General features: G+C 31.9%; 2 protein-coding genes across 2 annotated transcripts in view; both read right to left on the minus strand.

Annotated features, from left to right (window-relative positions):
• Positions 1–965: 965 nt before the first annotated feature.
• On the minus strand, positions 966–7,100 carry LOC148272368 (uncharacterized). Its single transcript, XM_088240134.1, has 4 exons — positions 6,937–7,100; positions 5,341–6,720; positions 2,430–2,636; positions 966–1,430 (listed from the first exon to the last, which is right to left on the minus strand). The coding sequence occupies exons 2-4, from the start codon at positions 6,695–6,697 to the stop codon at positions 1,156–1,158; spliced, it is 1,839 nt and encodes a 612-aa protein (XP_088096260.1). The 5' UTR covers positions 6,698–6,720; positions 6,937–7,100; the 3' UTR covers positions 966–1,155.
• A 4,845-nt stretch (positions 7,101–11,945) lies between these two features.
• Positions 11,946–22,660, minus strand: part of RapGAP1 (Rap GTPase activating protein 1) — a 74,059-nt gene continuing 63,344 nt past the window's right edge. Inside the window, exons 5-9 of the mRNA XM_088240135.1 lie at positions 15,685–16,032; positions 15,030–15,132; positions 13,991–14,195; positions 12,856–13,115; positions 11,946–12,225 (exon numbers count right to left, since the gene is read on the minus strand). Of these exons, the coding sequence (XP_088096261.1) occupies positions 12,088–12,225; positions 12,856–13,115; positions 13,991–14,195; positions 15,030–15,132; positions 15,685–16,032 (1,054 nt within the window). The 3' untranslated portion in view covers positions 11,946–12,087. The remainder of the gene's footprint in view (positions 12,226–12,855; positions 13,116–13,990; positions 14,196–15,029; positions 15,133–15,684; positions 16,033–22,660) is intronic.

The following is a 22,660-nucleotide window of genomic DNA, read 5'->3' on the forward strand; positions in this document are numbered from 1 at the left end:
TCTTTAAAAGGAATTGATCTAATTGGACTAAGAGATGATCTTTATAAAAATTGTATTGTCAAATCCCACCCAAATGAGGAAGTTAGTGTTTTTTTTTATTTGTTAAAACTATCAAACTAAGCAAAAAAAAATCTTTATATGTATTGTATTATTATCGTTATGAACTCTATAAGTCTTGTAATTTTGAATATCCCAACCGTTACAATGCCCGTGACGTCAAGAGTTCAAGTTGGCAAGCTTTTCTGACATTTAAAGCAGAGTTCAGTACAATTTGAAAAAAAAATTGTACTTGCTAAATGGCTAGTCCGGAAACCGGTTGCCAAAACAACATAAGTGTTATAATTGATTGGATGTTGTAAACACGTGTTTTAATGAACCTGTGATGTTTCAAAGTACGTAGTTCAATTTTATTAAAACAAAAGTCAACAGATGAAAGAGTTGAGGAAATGTGAATGTTCTAACATAGGCAGAATGGTGAATGTTACACAGTGCGTAAAGTGGCCACTTAAACCAGCCAATGGCAGGTCGTAAGCCCTGTAAATGCCTAGACTTCTATATTTCCTTCTCAAAAATGTTTTCCTCCTCTGTTGCAACAAATTTAGACCTAAGTAACTCCCTATGGAGGGAATCCGGCCAGTCTGCAAACATTTGGACATACTCAAAACATTGCTATTAAAACCATTTTACTATTTTTTTTATACATTTTCAAGAAACTTCACAGAACAATTAAATGCTCTAATTTTTATTGCGTGTCAGAAAATATTTTTTTATATCCAATTTCCTATAGCACTGAACTTCCTCATTGGTAAACTTTTAAAATAAACGTAAGAAGATAAAATTTTCACATCTAAATTAATGGTATTCATACGTAAAGATGCGAGTCTCTTACAAAGGACAGACTGACATGCGCATTTATTACGATTGTTATACTATTAATGCAAAAACTTTTACCAAAAATGAATTAATTTTTAATTCTTTTTGGCTGCCATTAAATGGTGTTTCATTATATTTGTTTTTATTTACAAATATCATTGAATGGAAAAGCTTGTACTTTGGGGATAGGGGTTCAATTATGTAGGTGTCATATCCTCCAATTCAGGAAGAAGAGAAAAGCGGGAGGAGACATAATAGGCTGGTCAGCGTTCTCCATTTGTGTTAGCTGACGTGCACACGGTCGGGGCTGACAGTGGACTGGTCCTCTTCTGACGGAGCGACAGGGTTAGTGGGAGAGGGATGCACTAGTGGCAGCACACTCAGCAGGCCTGAGGCCACGGTCCTACCTAGTATGATGCGGGGCATGTCGCACTCCTCGCACTTGTTGAGGAGGCCGTGGTTCCGGAATGTGCACACGTGACACTGCCACGTGCCACCCGTCTCTGCAGGCGGGCTCATTCGCTGGCCCGTATATATATTGTCGTAGAATTCTCCCTCTGAAAACAATAACATAATAAATTACCCTATATGTATTTCTTTATTTTATTTTTGTATAATATCTAAATTTATTTATATTTATGCCCAATGGGCCTTTTTATGGACACATTTATACATAGAAAATTATTATAACAAAATTAGAAAGACTCAATGGTTTATAGTAGACTTTGTGGGAGTGGAAGCGGGAGAGAGGTGTTTAAAATTGAATTTGATTCAGTGATAGTTTGAAAGAAGACAACTTGTTATCAAAGAAATCAAGACTGGTATGTTTGTTGGCAGACCTAAGAATTCTGGGCATAGGGGAATGAAAACCATAGTTAGTTCTATGGTTATCGGTATGAAAGAGTAAGTTTTGTCTGAGGTTTCTAGTTGGGGTATTTAATTTTATTGAGCTCAGTAGTTCAGGCGCATCAAAGAGTGAGTTGAGAATTTTAAATAGGACTATAAGGTCGGATTTATTTCGACGGTTTTATACGTATAAAGGTCTCTGGATTAGCCCAACCTCCGGCCTATCTTTCTTAAAATTCGATGTTGAACTGATTCAATATTCTTGATGTAAACATCATAATATGGAGACCAGATAACAGATGAATTTTAAGGGTTTTAAATGATAAACAAATGACAAAATATAGCCTAAAAATGTTTTGTTTTTAATTTACTATTTTATACGATTCTGTGTCCGGCGGATAAAGAATACAGTTCTAAGAGTGAAAAAGAGCTAAAACCCTGGACCAGCGTTTTTGACTCGATAGCAACTCTCATGTGGAGATATTTCCACCTCGTGTAGTGGTTGGCTCGTTCGCCTACCATTCTTGAGGTCTTGGGTTCGATTCCTGGCAGGGTTTGCACTGCACTATTTCAATATTCCTGGACTGGCCACCTGAGGCGTGAGACTGATCGTCTTACCTTCCATATAACAAGAAGTACCAATGCAGTGGCCTTTGCACAAATGGCCGCGCCGCAGAAGCGTGTCAACAAATGCAACATTCCGGTACTACCTGCTGCGGAGGTGGCCCGGTCCAGGTGGCGGGTGAGGCGCTGGCAGAGCTGGCGCAGGCGCAGCACGGTGGGGCGCAGCACGTCGGGGGTGGGCGCGGCGCGTAGCACGCTGACCTCGCGCTGCATGCTCGCCAGGCGCCCGCGCTCCGCCGCCAGTGCACGCTGCAGTCGCGCCAGCCGCGCTTTCTGGCGTCGCAGCAGAGTATCTTCACACGGTCCAACGAGAACGACGATTATAATATAAACAAAAAAATGTAAATAATATAACAGTAATATTGAACAATTGATGAAAGATTTTTTTTGTAAAAATAAATATCTGCGTTCTTATGATTTACCAAATTTTTAGTTTTAAGGACCATTTTCAATGAGTTATAATTAACTATTTATTCGAAAATGGGAATCAGGTTGTGGTAGAGTGAGATTCGAACCACGGACCTTTGATCCGCGAGTCCGAGACACTAGCCACTGAACCACAACCCGATTGACGTTATATACTTGAAATAAACATTTTTTAAACTATTGTGTCAATTGAGTCTACATAAAATACAAGCATTTATATATAATCAATATATTTTTTTTAATAAGCCATATTTTGCAATAACACAGCTTAATGATTATTTTTATAAATTATGAAAAATAGATTATTAAGGGTCAGATAAAACATCACTTCACATCACTAATGATTATCTGTCAATTCTACACAGATAGTTAGGTAAATATTTAATGGTTAATATATTTTTTTAAATCCTAAGAGAAATAAATGCAGCAACTTCAAAAAAAAAAGCAAAAATGTCTTTTGCTCAGACAAAATAAGTCAAATAATACTCTTAATGCATTAAAACTACTTTGAAGTGATTAAATTTTCACTGAAATTTAATCAAATTTTGGAATATTTCAAAACGCTAGAGTTACCTGTTTCCATAGAAATTTGTATTGACATGACCGGCTGTAGCGTGCCAAAATAATTCTGACTATATATTCATTTTAATGATGTAATAACTTATATTTACATATAAGTTACTAATTAAAAATACTCCGTACACTTCTACTTATTTTTTTTTCTAACCAATTAGCGCTTTCACCCTCTAATGGGCATCTTCAGACTGGTAAACACTTTACAGTGTAAGGATATTTATATAAAACTAAATATTATCTTAAGTGGAGGTACATTTAAAAATAAGTTAAAAGTGATACAATATGTAATATTTCAATGAAACAGAGTGGGACAAATCATTGAAACACGTGTTTGCGGTGTACTGTAAGAGAGGATTCTATTCTATGAAAACATTTATTGTTTTATTACAATGTACAGGGTCCAACTAAGGGGACTAATAAGGGTAGTTTTTGAATTTTATTTGCTGATTTATTAAAATTCCATCACTATTATTTTTTATCCCATTTATTTCTAAAATTTATAATCTATCTAACTTCGGACCTTTATATATATGTAGATAATTTATATAGCGCTATTTTTGTGAAAATCATCTCAAGGGCGCTTTATGTCCTACATGTAAAATATTTAGGTCTTTTGATTCGTCAATATTATGTTTTAACTCATTTAAATGTGATGCATAGTTTGATATATCGTTATTTAATCTATGTGAAGCTAAATGTTCTTTCAGTCTATATTTAATTGCTCTCCCGCTTTGTCCTATATATGAACCAGGGCAATTACATGTTAATTAATATATTCCGCTTTTTTCAAATTTGCTAACCTGATCTTTACTATTAATTAATGCTTGGCCCTATCCTTACATTGTATAATGTTTACCAGTCTGAAGACGCCCATTAGAGAGTGAAAGCGCTAATTGGTCAAAAAAATAAGTGGAAGTGTACCAAGTATTTTTAATTAGAAACTTATATGTAAATATAAGTTTCTACTTCATTACAAAGGAATTCCATCAAGAATTCTCAATAAATAATTTTAATCATATATTCATTTATTTGTCAGTTCGGAGAAATACTTTGAGCTGGGCGCATGTCTGTTTGAATTGTAAAATTTTTGAAAAATATAAGGTAGGATGTGGGACTGTTTAAGTACATAAAATACCTAAAGTCGGCAGCCCGCTAGTTTGAGCCTTGGGCCTTAAACAGTATAAATATACAGTCAAACTTGGTTATAACGATCACGGAAATAGCGAGATCTCGTATGTAATGAGGAAACATTAGTTGACATTTCAGTTTATGGCTTTCTCCATACGTGTATACACTTTTATAATGAGCTTTTTCTCGGACATACCTAACAAAAATATTGTTTGACGGTTTCGGTTTGCGCTTGCATTTCTCACCTAAGTATCTATGGCCCGTTGTATTGCTGTAATCTGTAGCTAACTTCGTGGTTTGGTATAGGCGAGGTAATTACTCTAAGAAATAAAGTTTTTGATTTTATTTTAGGAACAAGTACGTAATATTTTGGATGTTTGTAGCGCTAACTTTGTAGTTCATTGTTATATTTTAAAGGTATAAATAAAATGACTTTGTTTTATGAACCACTTTTTTTATTGTCACAACTGACTAGTTTCGGCAACTACACGTTGCTCTCTTATATAACCCTTAAGAGGGCAACGTCAGTTATGACAATAAAAAAAGTGGTTCATAAAACAAAGTAATTTTATTTATGCAAGTATGTAATTTCTTTTATAATGTTTCATACTTTATAATCATTTTTAAAACTCACATGGGATATTTTATTTGTGTAACAATTTTTTTTAAATTAAGCAAATATGTATCATTTTCAATCACGGGTTAGCCCGATTGTGAATAATGAATGTTAAATGGTATATAAAGTAATAATTCAAACCAGTCAAAAAAGAATATGATTAGTTTTGTAGACACGGAGACTTTTATATTATTTTCCTATTTCTAAGTATCAACATTTTTGAAATATTTAAAGAAAAAAACATGTTTTACCTATGGGCGAAGTAGGAGGTGTTTCTGGCATCGTTTGTGGAAGTGGAGAGTAGAAGTGTCGTGCCTGCGAAGGGGGAACCCTGTAGGGGGGCTGGCCCGAGGCCGGGCTCACCGTGATCTGCACTCTCCCCTCGAACCCCCGGCACGGGTCGCCCTGGTACTGCTGCCCCCTACTGTCCGGGGGACCCGAGCTCGTGGGAGTGCACACAGTCAGATTCACCGATGTGAAGTTCCCGGGACTCCCCCTCCACGGCTCGGAGAACTGACTTTGCTGCTGCCTGTTCCCGTGGGGGACGACATCCATACGACAGTTGAGATTCACGGATACGTTGACAGGGTAGGCCTCTTGGTGAGAGCTATTATAGCCCTCTTTAACATTGCGGGTCTCTGAGGATTTGTCGCAAAAGTTTTTTGGAGGCTCATTGTTACTCGCAGACTCCTCTACTTTGGCGCTTAAGGATTGTGTTTTGGATTCCTCGGCTGTTTCAGGCTGCGCTTCCGGAGCGCTTCGAGAGAAACCGCTAAATTGGGGGTCTGATGAGAATTCTAATGTAGTTGGCCTTTTTAATTTTGTCGTGGCTTCTATTGTTTGAGTGTTTTTTCCATCTGTAGTGGGTAAGGCACTTTCGGATACGCTTATTTTACTTTGGCCTTTGAGTTTCTTATTAAGGCCACTTTTGATTTTGTCACTTTTCAATATTCCGTAACTGACATTATCGGCGATGCAGGCAGTACAGTTATTAGAATATTCATCAGTAATGTTGCTTCCTTTCCTGCTTTTAACATAAGCTCTGGGAATAGATTTAATAGCACCACATTCTTGATCACTATCAGCATTAACTACTCCCTCTGTATTACCTACATTAGTATCACTGGTTAATCCGACATCTGACGATGGACAACTCTTGAAACACGTTTCTTCTGAAGACGAATCACATTCCTTATGTTTGTCTCTTATAATATTTTGATTATCATTTTCATCTAGCTTCGCGATAAAACCGCAAACACCTTTTTGTGGACAGATACTAGAAACTTGAATTAATTTAGGTTTCTCGGATTCTTTCGATATCAACAGTTGGTTGGGACATTGCTGCGGTAGTAAAATGTCTTTTCCTTCTTTTTTAACAGAGGACAGAGAGGAAGATGGGTATAAGTGAGTAATATAGTTCTTAGCTTCACATTCGAGACGTGACTGACAAGCCAATCTATCGTGACAATGAGAAGAGATGGTACTAGATACAACATGATCGGGCACACCAGGAAACTGTTGTTTGAGTTCATGGAAAAGTTGCATAATAGATATATTAGTACAGGCGCATTGGGGGGCACTTGATGCGCCTCCGGAGGGTGCAGACATGGCCGCCCATCCTCGCTTTCAACCTGGAGAAGTAAATATAATCCTAGTTATTTGTCAAACTGTCAACATAACACTAGCGAATGCTGCGAGCGAAACGAACGATAAGTGTAGAAGATATTATCGGACTAATTATTTCAATCATTTAACGGAGTTATAATAATCAATCTATATTAAATATTGTAAGAACACATAATATTATTATTTTAAACATCTAAACATATTGTCATAAACATACATACCGAATTTAGATGAAAAGTTTTAATTTTATTCAAATATAAAACGAAAGAAGAAAATATATTAACATTTCAGCGTGTCACTAAAGTCAATAAATATGTATTTTGTAAAAACCAAAAATAAATTCACATATACGTCAACCAACCTCCGCCATATTTACGAACTTTTTAAAAATGTAATTCAGCAAATAGCTGTCAAGTGTTTTTTAATGCTAATTGAAGTACTTAACTTCTAAAATGATCGGGGTATGTTGTGTTATTTTACTATATCCAATCTTATAAATTTTACTAAAAGTTAATTTAGCAAAACGTAATACAAAAAAGAAAACTACAAGAGAAAATCGTTTTTTTTTTTATTCTACGTCTTTTTTCATATTTCTACATGGAACTAGACATAAAACATGATAGTGATAAAAATCATTTTTTTATTTTCATTTCAAAACTAATAAATCTATAATTATTTTATTAATGGTTTCTATAAACGTGCTGGGGTATTTATTTGTTACACAGCGCCCTTGAGGTGATTTTCACAAAAACGGTGCTGTTTAAATTATCCAGCTGTATACATATGTACTGACAAAAACAATATTGTGTTTAGTTTTGTATGTCATAATTTGACATATGAACTAAATACAATATTATAAATATTACATGCTAGTTGTAATATAGCGGTAAGTATTATATTACATCCTAAATTAATCATTATTTATTATTCAAATATTACAAACCTGCCTACATTTAAAAAAATTACACATTTATTTATTATCCTCATTGGATTCTTCGTCAAATTAGCAAATGATAATGATTTTTTTTATTCAAAGCTAAATGCCTGCTTTAAAGTATTTGTTAATCTTCTAATCTCGGAGGGAGAAGTCATATATATATACATTCTTCTTCTTACCATTATTTCAATTTGATGTTCATTCTTAATGAATTGCAAATAACTGTGCTGGTAAATGAAAATCTAGTAAATCAGGGAACAAACCTTGGAATGCTAATCCGGAGTCTGCGATACTTACCTCTGGATCATCACATAACTCTGTACACAAATACTTATGTTTTAAAGTAAAAAAAGGTATTACAGATTTTAATCGTAGGGTGGCATTTTGAGTTTTATTTTAAATTGTAATTCTCATACAGATATTATTCTTGAAAGTAAAATATGTAGTGATTTTGACTACTTTAGGACCCATTCTCCGTAGATCAAATTCAAAGCAGTCTGAAAATATAATAGAAATTGCTGTTTTTTAGGCAAATTTCCTAGAAATACTTATTAAATTAGATTTTCAGTAATAGGCATATATTGTAATATTTTTAAAAGCAGGTACGTATATCTAATAATTTGTGTTTTTTATTTTACTTTTAAAAATGTTTCTAGATATCCCAGTAGTTTTTAGATAAGGGGCAACTCTTTATCAGCCGTGGCGCTATTTTTTTTTCTCGTAATTTAAAAAGAGGAATAATTAAAACAGTATCTTTTATAATATAGATTTATTTTATATTCATAACATACAATCTAACAATTGTTTTGACAAATATTAATTTTTGGTTAAACAATAATATCTATTTCTTTAAATAATAATATTATTAGTGTTCTATTTAGAAAATTGCAGGTGTATTTTCTTAATGTTTCTTAGTTTGAATAACTAAGAGGGTAATACATATATTTATTATGAATACAAATCAATAAGATTTTGGGGAATGTTAACTTTGGTATCATATTTGTTGTATCTTATTAATTAAAAAAGTAAAACATATCTAGTAAACATCCACACTATACTAAAACAGAGACCGCAAATGCTGCTTAAATAAATTATTAAAATTCAATTAAAACAATAAATAAATTTGGCTGATACTTAAACATACTTAATAAACTTGGAAAAAATAACTGTATCCTTAATTATAAAGAAAATGCAGAGTACTCTAGAGTTATTTCCTAGTATACATTATTATTTAATAATATACAAAGTCATACTGATCGAGATGTCGTTTTTAAGCACTAATATGTATATTGTTATATTATATAAATATATAAAAATACTAAAAAATATTGTACAGCTTAAATAAATTTCTAATCACAAAAGAGAATCTAAGAATTTAACTGGAGAGGATTTGGAAGAAAATTGATGTTGTCATACACCAATGAAGAAAATAATTATTCGAAATTGAGGATTTAGGCCAATACGATACAAATGGATTTTTTTATCTTAATATGGACACAATTTATTGACAGGTGTATTTTATAACAGATAATTACAATATAAGTGAGAAAATGAAGAAAATCATGGTTAGGATTTTGCCATAAACAAAAAATTGAATAATTCATTTCAACTCATACCCTAGATGACTTCGGAAATAACTAAATTGGTTGCATTTAAATTTTTTAAATGCCACCTAAAGAATTAATATATCTTGTCAAGAGCAACAAATTATAATTAACATGTGCAGATTTTTTTAAAATGCAAATTGCTCAGTGGCCTTATTCTGTAGGTAATTCGTTTCGTAAATTCATTCGTAGAGTATGAGCAAAAACGAGAGCGAAATACACTTTTGATTGCGTTAGAGAGAGATCGATATACGACGAACAAACAACCTTACCAAACGAAATTGTGACAGAATAAGCCTGCAGAACTTTCAGGGGTTTAAAACGAAAAGGTTTGTTATTATTATTGTAACTATATATTTAATAGTAAGAAGGCTGTCTGGAGATTGGATATTTACTCAGTGAAAACCTAATGCCGCCTATATAACGCCTGCATAAAACCTATTCACAAGCAAAATGCATACAAAATAAATCCAGCAAAATACTGAGTTTTGAGAATAGGTGTCTCAGAAAAATCTTGGGTGTGCAGTGGTTTGACTTTGTAAGGAATAAAGTAATAAGAGAACGGACGCAGCAAACTCGGTTGATTTTGCCATGTACTATGGATGCCTCCTGAGAGTCTTAACCATGCTTGCCTACTTTACTAGGCATCAGGTTCTTGACGTCCGATGACTGCTGACTGTTCGTCGGCAGTTTATGTCAGAAATACAGGATGCGAACCTGATTTGGGAGGACGCACAGGAGCTGGCAGCTGATAGAGATGCATGGAGGCTCTTTGTGGACACCATATGCTCCAACTAGGGAGCGGATATGAAATGATGATGATGATTTTATCTACATTTGAAAAATATTTCTCATTAATATTTTTTCAATATTGTAAAATGAGACTGTAAAACGTTTTGTAGTTGGTACTTCAAAAATGATATTGGTAAATACTTCTTTCCAAAGTTATGTATGCTGATTTTGTAAAATAAAGTAGATAAATATATATATATATATATATAGTAAGCTCAATGAGTTATATTGATAATTTAGAGTATGCATAAGAATTTTCAAATATTAATTAAAAGTTACAACACTTCACGAAAAAAATACATTTGAAGGATATGGACTTGTAAACAAATTAATATTTATTTAGTGGTGCCTATATGAAAAGTTTATTTGATTCATGTTTATATTAAATAAACTAATTTAAGAACGAAAACAATTGTTGAAAAAAATGTGATCCACCATAAAAACTCGGATACATCATATCAAAGAGGACCAAACTTAGCTAGTATTTCTAATCAAATCAATAGTTTAACAAACCACTGGCACATGTTTGTATTCATTGTAATTAATATTTAAGTTCACAGAATATTAAAGGCAGATATTATGATTATGTGGTAACACAAATTAAAATATAGAAATAATACGATAGACAAGGAAGTTTTAAATGAAAAACCTTGGTTTAGTACACATGTCATGCAAAGCGTAAGTGTAATATAAACTGGATTTCATTTTTCAAATTGTATATTGACATAACACTGAGCAAAAATAAATAGAAAAGTTAGTGCTTTTTCCTCATAGAAATAATATGGTCCTCAAATAATATTATTGTATGTATGTAACACGAAAATATTATACTGTGTTCCGTTTTCTTATTACGCTTCTAATTTAGCAATATAACCAAATGGATGTAGATAAATGACTTGCGGAAATGAGGAATTGATGATATTTTTTTTCTAATTAACACTCATAATATCTATTTTCAATTGTAATAAATCTATTATATTGTATACATATTTTAGTAACAGTAGATATATATTGTGTACAAGAATAGAAGATTTGCTTAAAACATTTCATAAGTATTTACAGAATTGTTATATTTTATCTACAAAAAAAAGATCATAAGAAGATCGGTTTGGGCGGTCACTGGATAGTTTTAGAACATCTTTATGTAATAAAATTGTGCGCCCATTAAATGCATCCATAATATTTAACTACAAATTTTAGTCTACAAATTCTTATATACCTAGATTTTATTTTCAATTCATAAACATACAGTACACAATAAGTATAACATTGAAATATAGATAGTCTTTTTTATTTCAATGGGACATTGACAGCAGTTTTGTAGAAGCAAACATCCAGGTATTTATAATTAAATCTAGGTACACAATGTATGAATGGTTTTTCATTGACACCTAAAAAAGGGTAATATTCAATTTACAGCAGATATTATTTTTAAACACATAGCTAGTATTGTAGATTATAGTATTTAATAATTTAATGAAAGATTTTGTGCAAAACAATTGGATAGAAAAAGATACACATTACAAAAATGCATGTGTATTTGTTTGGAAAATTGGTGGTTTGTGAGATTTTAATATAAAACTAAAAAGCACGACCTTTATAAATAAAATTATAAAATCTATGGTAATAAACATTGAAGCTGCATTATTTTACAGAAAATAATGCCTAATTTTTGCATGAAATATAATAAAATACATAAAATCAATCAAACATTTCTAATACATACTTAAATTATCTAATAATATTTAAACAAAAATAAATAAGCCAATAACAAAATATACAAACACCGACACTTTGTGATGAATAGAAAAAAGAAACATTTTTTATGTTACAATTTTCTTAAATGCAAGGATTTCTGTTTTAAATACCTCTTGATACTCAAATGTCAAAAGTTTGATTTTTAACAAACTGAATTTGAGAGAATTAGTTTTCTAACATTTTTATTTTTTCACTTATAAAATGTTAAGAGTGTTATAATTCACACATCACTTAGTTTAATAAATTCACTTATCCCACCAGTAGAGATGCCTGGCAGGACCTCATGCAGTAGAGTCTTCACAGCCCGTATATTCCTTAAGGAGATCACGTAACCTGTTTATTTCTTTTGAAGAAGCAGACAGTTCTCCTTGAAGGGTCAACTCTTTTTCACGCAGATTCTTTAAATCGCGTTGGCAAGTCTGTAAAAAAACAATAAAAACATTAGCGGATAGTTTTATTGTGTTACAATTTCATAGAGTCTGACTTATCTAATTACTATATAATTTAAGGCAATACTTATGATTCCAATATTTTATTTATTATTAATTTATTTATTCACGGACCATACAGTCCATTTAGATACATTTTCCAGATCCTGTTTCGAGTTTAAAATATGACATAGTCGGGACATTAGTGCATACAAGCCATAGTCTGTGTTGTGCTGGTCGAGGAACATCACATCATTTCACAACAAGTGGATCACGGAATTGTTTACTATTTTTTTTTTAAATGGGTTAATTTGACAGTGGAATTGCAAATTTGAGATAAAGAATCAGAAAAAAATACCCATTTACGGATCAAAAAATCACAAAATACTGATTTTTTATGACATTATTTTAAGTGAAATTTTCTAATTAAGTATAACAAACCACTAACAGCCTATTTGCTACAAAAAATAAAATGAAGCCGAATATCATATTTTATTTAGTTTACTTCAATAGAGTTATAGAAATTTATTGTGTTTTTTTGTAGATTATGATGTCAGAAATAATTCTACCATTATTTCTGATGTGCTTTCTTTAAAAATAGGAGATCAAATAAAAACATACCACGTTCTGTCTGAGAAGATCCAACTTGTCATTTTTAAGCCTGTCAACTTCCTGTCTCAGGGCTTGCTGGAAGCCGAGGTGAGGAGAGCAGGTAAGGCCTCCAGATTCAGCGTGAGTTGTGAAGGTTGGAAGAGAGTCAGAGGCGGAGCCACTCAAGGTTGCTGATGGACTCTCAGCACAGAGAGAACAGGCCTTGGTGGTGGCCTCAGCTGAGGACATTGATTCTAATCCCGTGTCCGAATCTACGTACACTCCTCCACCTGCAATTTGAACAACTTCATATTGAATTATGTATTTCTCACATTTGCGACCATAAACACTAAGAATATTGATAAATATAAGCAAATTCAAAACTGTTATATAATTAAAATAAACAAAACTACAAAAATAATTTGGTACCCCCATAACGTAAAGGCTAGGATAAAATGTGATTCATGTACAGTATGTGCCCACATGATAATATTGAATAAATGATTGCATATTGAAGTGAAAAAAAGCGCAAAAAAAATCTACTCGAGTCCAGGCATGTTACTCAAAATCGGTAGCCCGTATAAAATTGATATTAATATTTTAATTTGCTATTAATGTTATCATCATATAGATGAAAAATTTTTAAAAGTATATATCAATGGTCTGGAAGACAAACATGTTAGGTATTTTGGACATCTTAACGCTAAAAGTGTTAAACGAGCATGTCGTAATATTTGCACTCACTAGAATGCTAATTTTTCATCTAAATCGTGGTTGCATATTTATAATAAGTGACATGAAAACAAAGATAAAAAAGCAACTGGTCAAACTTCAAACCACTATCTTTAAAAATTATTAATTCTGAAATTAGCACATTTGTCTTCTTGACTAACGATATGATTTTGTTATATAACATCATTCACATGCATTATTTCCCAAAAAGTGTTAACATACATATTTCATAAAAAATATTTTTAAAAGGATTTCAGAAGTAATAAATGAAACACTACCTCCTTCAAATCCAACTTAAGAAAGAACTTCCTGACAAACCCAGTTATGGAGCAATTGAATAGCCGAAATTGTAATACTCTTTGGTTTTCTTCATAAGGGGCAAGCAGCTTGTCATAACATTAATTTCAAAGAATTCTAAATAAACGAGACTCACTCATAGGTTCGAGGTCTATGCTGTTAAGACTGGAATCATCGCTGGCCTCTGACAAGGGCGGGGGGGCTGGAGCAGATGGCCTCACAGGACCTCCCACTCCGCCCAACTCAGGACTGCTCCCGCCAGATACAGATTTACACTTTAAGCCTCCCGAAGTTCCATTACTGAATGAACCACTTCCGAGACTTGATTTTGAGCGTCCACTCTGCAAAAAAAACAAATAAGTAAAAATAAATTACGCATTCCAATAAATAATCTTTGCATTCTAACGATTTAGATGTTTCAATTTTGGGGCCCTTTTTAACTTGTCATAAATAACCATAATAGAAAAAGGGAATCAAGTTTTTTCAATCAAGAGAAGGTTTGAACCATAGAATTATAATAGTCATTCGAAAATTGGATGTCTGATCTGAATAGTTTTTTGACACCTCGAATGTCTTAATTTACAAATTTATATTAACGCTCTGTTTAAAATATCTTTACTTCTTCTTATGCTTATCTGCACCCAATAGTGCATTGAAAATTTCATAGAGACATAAATAATAATCTCATTCTTTAGATGCCATTCTGAGGACTATTGCAATAAAATCTTCTTAAAAATAAATGCTTCGGATTGCCTTGTGTTTAAATTAATTTATTGCGCAATATAAAGATCATTTTAATGCAAACTAGGCATTCTCTCATGTTTATTAAATTGTTTTTTTTTTTAAAACAATAATTTATAAAATAAAATATACCTACAGGATATTAATATCCAACGTACTGGATAACTGGATGTATGTTTCCATAGAACCAAAAATGAGTTTTCGAAATTCACTAAGGCCCGTTACTGTTGATTTTTTAAAAACGGTACTTTAAAAACCCCTTTATTTTAAAAGAAGCTTTTTTGTTTTTATCCAAATATAATATTACTTGTGAAACAAAAATTTTGTCACACATGAATGGATATGGTTAATGGATGGTTGAAATGAGAAATGAGTAATGCTTAGCAAATTAGAATCTAAGCCAAGAAATAATAAAGGTGATGGGTGATGCTTACATTAGGAGTGGGTGTTTCCTGTATGCTGGGCTCTTTGGATTTTTTGCTCGTGAGAGTGTTATGTTTGTTTTCACCTGACAGATTGGTATCCACACTCTGAGATCTGTAAAATAAAAATAAATCATTAAGATTTATAAAGTAATATATCTACCTACCTAAAGACATAAGAGTTGCTGTAGGTAAGGTTTTGCCATAAAATGAGCATGTTAGAATATGTAAATACTTAAAAAAACTTGCTACATGGCCAAAAAAATACTTGCTACATTATTTATTGCAACAAAATATTTATTTCATTTTATTCTTTATTGGGGTCTACCATTTTATAGTAGATCAAGCAAGAATAAAAGAAACGTATTTATAATTATAGTACATGCATACAACATTTTTGAGCTTTAAATTTCCTGTATTTTTCTTTGATAAACAAATATAGTTTGTATAAAAAGTGATAAAACACATGAAATATAGGTACAGTCCATTATCTTTAACAGCCTTTGTTAATATGTGGATGACAGAAAGTTTTCAAATAAAATATTTTCAAATACACAAATAAAAATAGTACGAGTATATTTTCTCAGTTCACCAATAGGCACTGATACATTAACAGAGGTTATTAAACGTTTGAACGTACTGTACATTTGTTTGTGCGAGAACTTACCTGACTTTCGATATGATAGCCTTTTTTACGGTGTCGATAAACCTGGCACCGGCGCCCTCTGTCTTGGAGCCCTCCGGCCCAGGGGATCCGCCCCCGTCAGCAGGCGCCGCCCCCAGGAACTCTCTCGTCTTCTTCTTCAGCTCGTCCGCCAGGCTCTGCAGCAGGGACGCCCTGGTGCGCTGCTCCAGCTGGGCGAACTTCTCGGCCTTGATGCACGCGTTCTCGGCGTTGATCAGCTTGGTGAGAAGGAATTCCTTGAACTCGGCGCCCTTTGAGAACACGGACGGGGTGGGGAGGGTGGGCCCGAAGAAGGGGACGTCATCCCTGGCTGTCACGGTCACCCGATATCTGCAAGATAATTTAACAATTATTAAAATGTATAAATATTTTATTATACCTAATGATTTTATTCCGTCAGAAAAATACTAAGAACTATATGACGAAACCAAAGTTCTATCATTACGAATGATTAAATTTTATTATACCAAGTTCTTCTTTGTGTACTGTTGATCTTTGTCTCTTTTGACTAATGAGTTTGCCGACCACAGCCCTCGAGGGTGAAATTCAGTATTTATCTACAAACATTTTGACAAACTCAAAATATTGTGGAATACGCAGTTATTTCAATTTTCCTTTACTAAAAAGACTAGTTTTACAAAACAGTATTATGAGTTTTTAATGCATTTTAAGTAAAGTGTAAAAAGATAAACCGCTTGTGAAAAGCGAATGGCTGCCCCCTGACAAAAGGTTAATTTTCCATGAGTCATATTTTAAACCAAGTAAGCGTGTTTTATGCAATAGACACCTTGGTTTGTGGTTTATGAGGTCACATCATGATTCACACACACAAAATATCAAATTTACTAGGAAAGTGTACCTTTTTACGTGCACTTGGAATATAATTAATGTTATAATTTTTTACTAGATAGAAAACGCAAACGTGTAGAAAGTAAGCGCATAATATTTGTTTACATGTATTTTCTTAAGGTGTTTTTCCTGTATTCAAAATACTAAGGTTAGTATACAAGTCGGTACTAGTCTATATTTTCATTAGTACAATAATTCTAGGCTAGTCCATTATTTATTTTAGAGTTAAGATTGAGTAACCTATGTTATTTTTCCTAGGCCTACGGTAGTGATCATTGAGATTCTATGCTATTTTTATTTTGTATTTATTTGGTCAAAGTCCATAATATATTATGAAATCAATAATGAAGGTATACGATGTTGAATTCGTAGTTTGTGGGGGATGTTTTGCCGCGTGGTTGGATTTCTAAATTAATTAGGTTTTTTTTGCACAACATAAATCATGTTTACAAATAAAACATGCAAAAGTGATAGGGAATTTCAAATACTGAAAGTTCTAAATTAATTAGTAAACTAATGGAAAAGAACAGTGAAATAATTTTTATTAATTTTATTTTATTTTATCGATTAAAAGAAAACAACAGCCATTGAAACAAAAAAACAATATTTACAAATAAATCAAAATTATACGCCAATTATTGTTTTCTATATACTTATAAGTACAATGAAAAAAAACAGAATAGAAAAAGCGTACCCCTGAAGAGCCATTCCGTATATTTCCAATTGTAAAAAAATAAAATACAACAATAATAATGAAAAAGAACAAATGAAAAGATTTTTTTTGTTGTTGAATTGAAAAATCCTTTCGTCAGCGGATCCATACGGAGTAACCCCAGGGCCCCGATTACAATGGGAAGTTAACAGAGTTATCTTCGACTGTCTATAAAAAAAAACGATATTTGTGTACGAAAATGAGTATATTTGCATGAACATTTAAAGTATCTTCATCGGTAACCTATAATTGAACATGTTTAGAAGAAAAAATTGTATGCATATTCTATTTTCATACAGAAAACTTAATTTTACTTTGTAGATAAATGTTAACTTCCCATTGTAATCGGGGCCCAGATCAACCTTCCCTCTTGTCTTTAATTTTATTTAAGTGTTAAATTATGACTTAAATGAATTTAAGTTGATTTTAAAAATAAACAATGGCCCGTTAGAAAATGTTTGGCGTGCTCAAAATACTAACTGCTTTTTGTTTTCGATAAAATATCAGTTAACATAAAAATCGCTTATCGATTTCTTTCATGTAATAAAGATTATTCTTGATTGAATTTTGTAACAAATCAAGATTTTATCGCTTAACAAAATACCAATTTTATAGTTTTCGTCGGCATATAAAATAAATAGTTAATGCTGAATTGTAAAGTAAAAGTAAATGAATTGTTAAGTCAATAATGTAATGTTGAAGATTATTTTACATGCTGTATTTTTATAGTGAACAGCAGTCGAAGCTGTGGGATATTTTTAATTATTTATTTATCTAAAAAGGTAGGAAAACTACCGTGAGAAAACGCGAAGTTAATTACGTCACAGAATGTTAACAGGATCTAATGTTTGCTCGGTGTGTACAGACGTGACTCCTCGCTAGCACGGGTGACTGCTGAATGGATTGGATTAAAGACTCGCATTTATTACTTCTTAATTGATTTATCAGCAATCTTCTATGAATATTAATGAATTGTAACCCAACGAATAACATATACATTTATCTGATGGTAAAAGAGTATTGTTTTTGACAAATTGGTCGGCAACGATTAAAATGGAAACAAAAAATAATCACTCTTATCGAATATTTGCCAACAAGGGTATTACGAGTAATGTAACGTATTATGCTAATTTGTCTTTATAAAAGTCATGTTACCATCGTATATCAAGATTCAGCGTCATTAATATAGCTAAGAATTCAGAGCAGGTTATGATAAAACATGCAAAACGTTTGAGAACTATTTTGTACACTATGCGGTAAATAATCAGATGAAAGAAACGGTTCATTTTTATTTGTAGATTAAAAAGCGTATCATAAAATCACAGGTAGTTTTGACACACCCGAAAATGAATGTATATAAATTTGCTGTTTAGATAAAAAAAATTGAACAATGTATTAAATAATAATAGATTAATATTTACCTACATATTATTTTATCATATTGATATTTTTGCAAGTATGTATATAAAAAATGGAATAAGTTTTACTGTGAAAAAAATATTAAAGGATGTAAGATAAATGGATGTCTTTCTGTTATAATATATTAGGCATATAGGTACCACAGAATACATTTTATAATCTATTTTACGTAGTGTTTTATCTAAAGCACAGTTCGTAAAATCATTTGATTACATTTATGTCTGGTGTCAAATAAAAACACACCTACTTAACCTATTTGCCCTTAAAATTAACACCTGACCCTGTAAAATGATATTATTGTTATATCACGTACAGGAACACTGTATAAAATGGTCATACATATATAGTATATAGTGTGCACCAATATAAATTTTTGTGTTATAGAAACAAAGTAGTTTTTTCTCTATTTATTTATTTCTATTTTCATTTCCTGGTTTTGTCCTCCAGTGGACGTTATTGTATTACGGTACTTCAACTTCAATGTTGGCCTATATTCCGCTTTAAAATATCAAAGAAGATGGCGTAACAGGTAACAGGTCGTGTTGTGCGGTAGTGTCGATCTCTGAGTCACGTCATAATAAATTACTAACAAATCATCTCGAGATCTTTAACCGGTTTTTATTCCATTAAAGAGTCTCGTCAGCTTTTTATAGAATACGCAACAACATGCCAATTTAACACATTTATTTCTAATTACAGTGAGATTTATTGCAATGAAATTGCTTCATATATGCATATATTGGGAAGGTACGGAGAAATTGCTTTAAGGCAATATACCCGCCATTACATATAATTTAAATAATCTATGTTTATAAAGTGTTAAATAAATAAATATAGGTACAATGTGATGAAATTATTTTTATAATATTATGTATATTAAAGGCGTACTATGATACAAATAAAACATATCCGATAAAACATAAAGAGAGATGTAGGGATTTATGATAGCAATACGGAATTCGGGTCAGTGCGGACGCGAAATGAGCATTTGACCCAGAAATAAATCGGCTGGCAGATCTTTCAACCGGTTGCGAAAAATGCGGAAACTTCGCAATTTCATACTGATTGGTAACTTAGGAGATTATATTGATTGGTAAAGGCAAAAATATTTGCGCTATCTATAACGTTTCATTTTACAAGAGTTCGCTACACACTGATGAAGCGCTATTTGTCCGGATTTTTTCTAGGGTGAAAATAGTCACCGGATAGCACTCGTAAATTAACTAGCTTATTTTAACGAAAATTTATTGAATTTGCAGCGACAATGTACAGTTATAATAACAGTATTCAATTGCTTATGATAATCAGCTAATATTATGACCTAACATTTATTTTAAATTAAAAAAACAGTTTCAAAAAGTTAGTTCTGAAAATATCAGATTAAAAAAAACACATTACCAATTTTTGGAATTTCCACAGACCACTGAGGCGCACGTGAGAAAAATTCTATGAAAAAAACCTGAAAGTTTCTGATGGATTAGAAGTTCTCTTAACTAATCAATGCTATAAATTGAAGCAATGTAACATAGAAATGTCTTTCACAAAGTAAAATAAAAATAGTAATGATTACAACTCAATAGTATAATGCAAGCCGAAGATTGTGGCAGTTTCTTGGTAACCAAATCAACGTTTGCTACTTGATCCTTTGTAAGAATCTGTTAACCAGTAGCTAAGAAGACAATCTCGTCTCAATAATTGTAGTCGTGATTTCGTCGGAGGCCGCAGTGATTCAGCGAGAAATTGCGTCATCAACACAACCACCAAGATCTCACGTTAAATGATACACATGTAGGTATGTTATTGCGAGCATTGTTTCCTTAAAACTTGCATCACCAGATGAAAATGAGCTCACTCAGGTCGACATTAATCTTTACACGAAACTCCTTACAACAATCAAATTATTTTACAGCAAATTAATTACTTTGGAAATAGTAATTGTTCTAATTGGTTAGCTCACACGTTAAATTAATAATTCAGAGTACTCTGTACCTACGTACGGATGCGTGGGTAGTAAAAAGGTAACAAAATAATTATAGGTGTAGATAGAAATTAAATATGTCATATCATTTGGCCAAATTCACTTTGATTTGCGTACTCCGGAGCAACATTGTTTTATATCTTTTGTGCTAATTGCGTGGTTTAATTAATTAGCGAATATAAGTGTTCTATTACTTGAATTTATGTTTATTTTAAACACATCATTTGCTGTGTTCTCTTTGTTAAATTATTTTTAAAAATTGGTATGCTAATCTCTAAATTAAAATAAAATATTTATTTATTTATTAACGCCTATTGGGCTTTTACATATACAGACGTTATAAACTATTTACAAAAATACAATTTAAAATGAAAAAAATATAAAAACAAATAAAAATACTAGAAAATCTTTTAATATTGAAGTTTTTAAAGAATAATTTATTTATTTATACTTTTACATTGTTTGTATTCTTTTTTTGATATAGAATAATGTTCGAGCCAAGATTATTTATTTAACAAAGTTAAAATAATAATAACAATAAAAAAACGAAATTAATCATATTAACCTAATTACTCGTATCATTAACATAATAAACAGTAAAAAACTAAAATAATCATAAAAAACATAACCAATTTATATAGACCAATAGAACAAACATCGTAAACAGTACACACATTTGACCTATTTGGCTTGATCCACTCATCGATCCGAGTGCAACCCACCTCCACTATCCATTTCTTTTTGTTAAATGTACCTTAAATGTACCTGTTAAATGTACCCAAAGGCTATTAAAAATAGGAGATGTATTTAAAAAAAAAACATTTAAGGATTTTTTAACCGTAAAGAAACTTTTAGAAAAGGAATTGCATTTACAGGGTTTACGCAATATCTATCAATAAATTGTGAAATATCCTGTCAATCTTGGTAAACTCCATAAAGGGTCAATTCCAGTACCTAATGAGAAAGTTCAGTGCTACGGGAAATTGGATATAAAATATGTTTACTTACGCGCGATAAAAATTAGAGCATTCAATTTTACGGCAAAGTTTCTTAAAAACGTATGAAGAAAAAAAAAAGATTTTAATAAAAACGAACGACTTAGAACGATGTCACCAGTTCTTGCGAATCAACCAATGATAAGAGTGTTGGATAGATGGATTCGCGCTCCGCCAGCGTACCGGCTGGGCGTGAAATGTAGTTCCTCTTTCCAATCGTAGCTTAATTCGAAAATAAGTTGTTAACTGTTAAAAAACGTTGAGTTTGTGTTTATAAGTGGTTAATGTGTGGACAAAAAGTGTAAAAAGAAAACTATTCATTTTACTGCATTGTTTTACACTTAAAAGTACATGAAATAAATCAAACCGTTTAAGAATGTATTAATTTGTGACTCAAAAGCGCACAAATTTAACTCCCTATAATAAATTACAACGGTTCCACTGAAAGTGAACTTATGTTTTTTGTTAAATACATAATTTATTAAATACCCTCCTTCTAATAACATACAAAATGATGAATCAATCCTTCTACCACTCGCACACGCGCATTTGTCTAATATTAACGCAAAAAGTAAATTGAGCGGGAATGTTGCGTATCTATAATAAAACAAAACGATTCAGACCAAAATTATTATTATTATTATTATTATTATGGATAACTTATACAGCGCCATTTTCGTAATAAAATACCTCAAGGGCGCTTTACATGGTGATTCTATTGTTTAATTAATTTAATTGAAGCTTTTAAATTTGTAATTTAATTAAAACAATTTATTTTGTTGTCACGTGCTACGGATTTATTCAAATGATTTAGAAAACAAGTGGGTTTTACGTTTTTGGAAAATGGACACTAACTCATCGGAACAATACGCACCATCCCTCGATAACGGCACATATCGCTAGCCCAAAACAACAGTGAGATATTGAGGACAATTGAATAATTATTTTTTCCAGAAGTACTTTGAATAAATAATGTTAGTTTATCCAGAGAATGCGCATCTTGAA

This window comes from Micrasema longulum, unplaced genomic scaffold, assembly GCF_059751315.1.
Source record: "Micrasema longulum isolate JH-2025_06_02 unplaced genomic scaffold, ASM5975131v1 h1tg002355l, whole genome shotgun sequence".
Lineage (NCBI taxonomy): Eukaryota > Metazoa > Arthropoda > Insecta > Trichoptera > Brachycentridae > Micrasema > Micrasema longulum.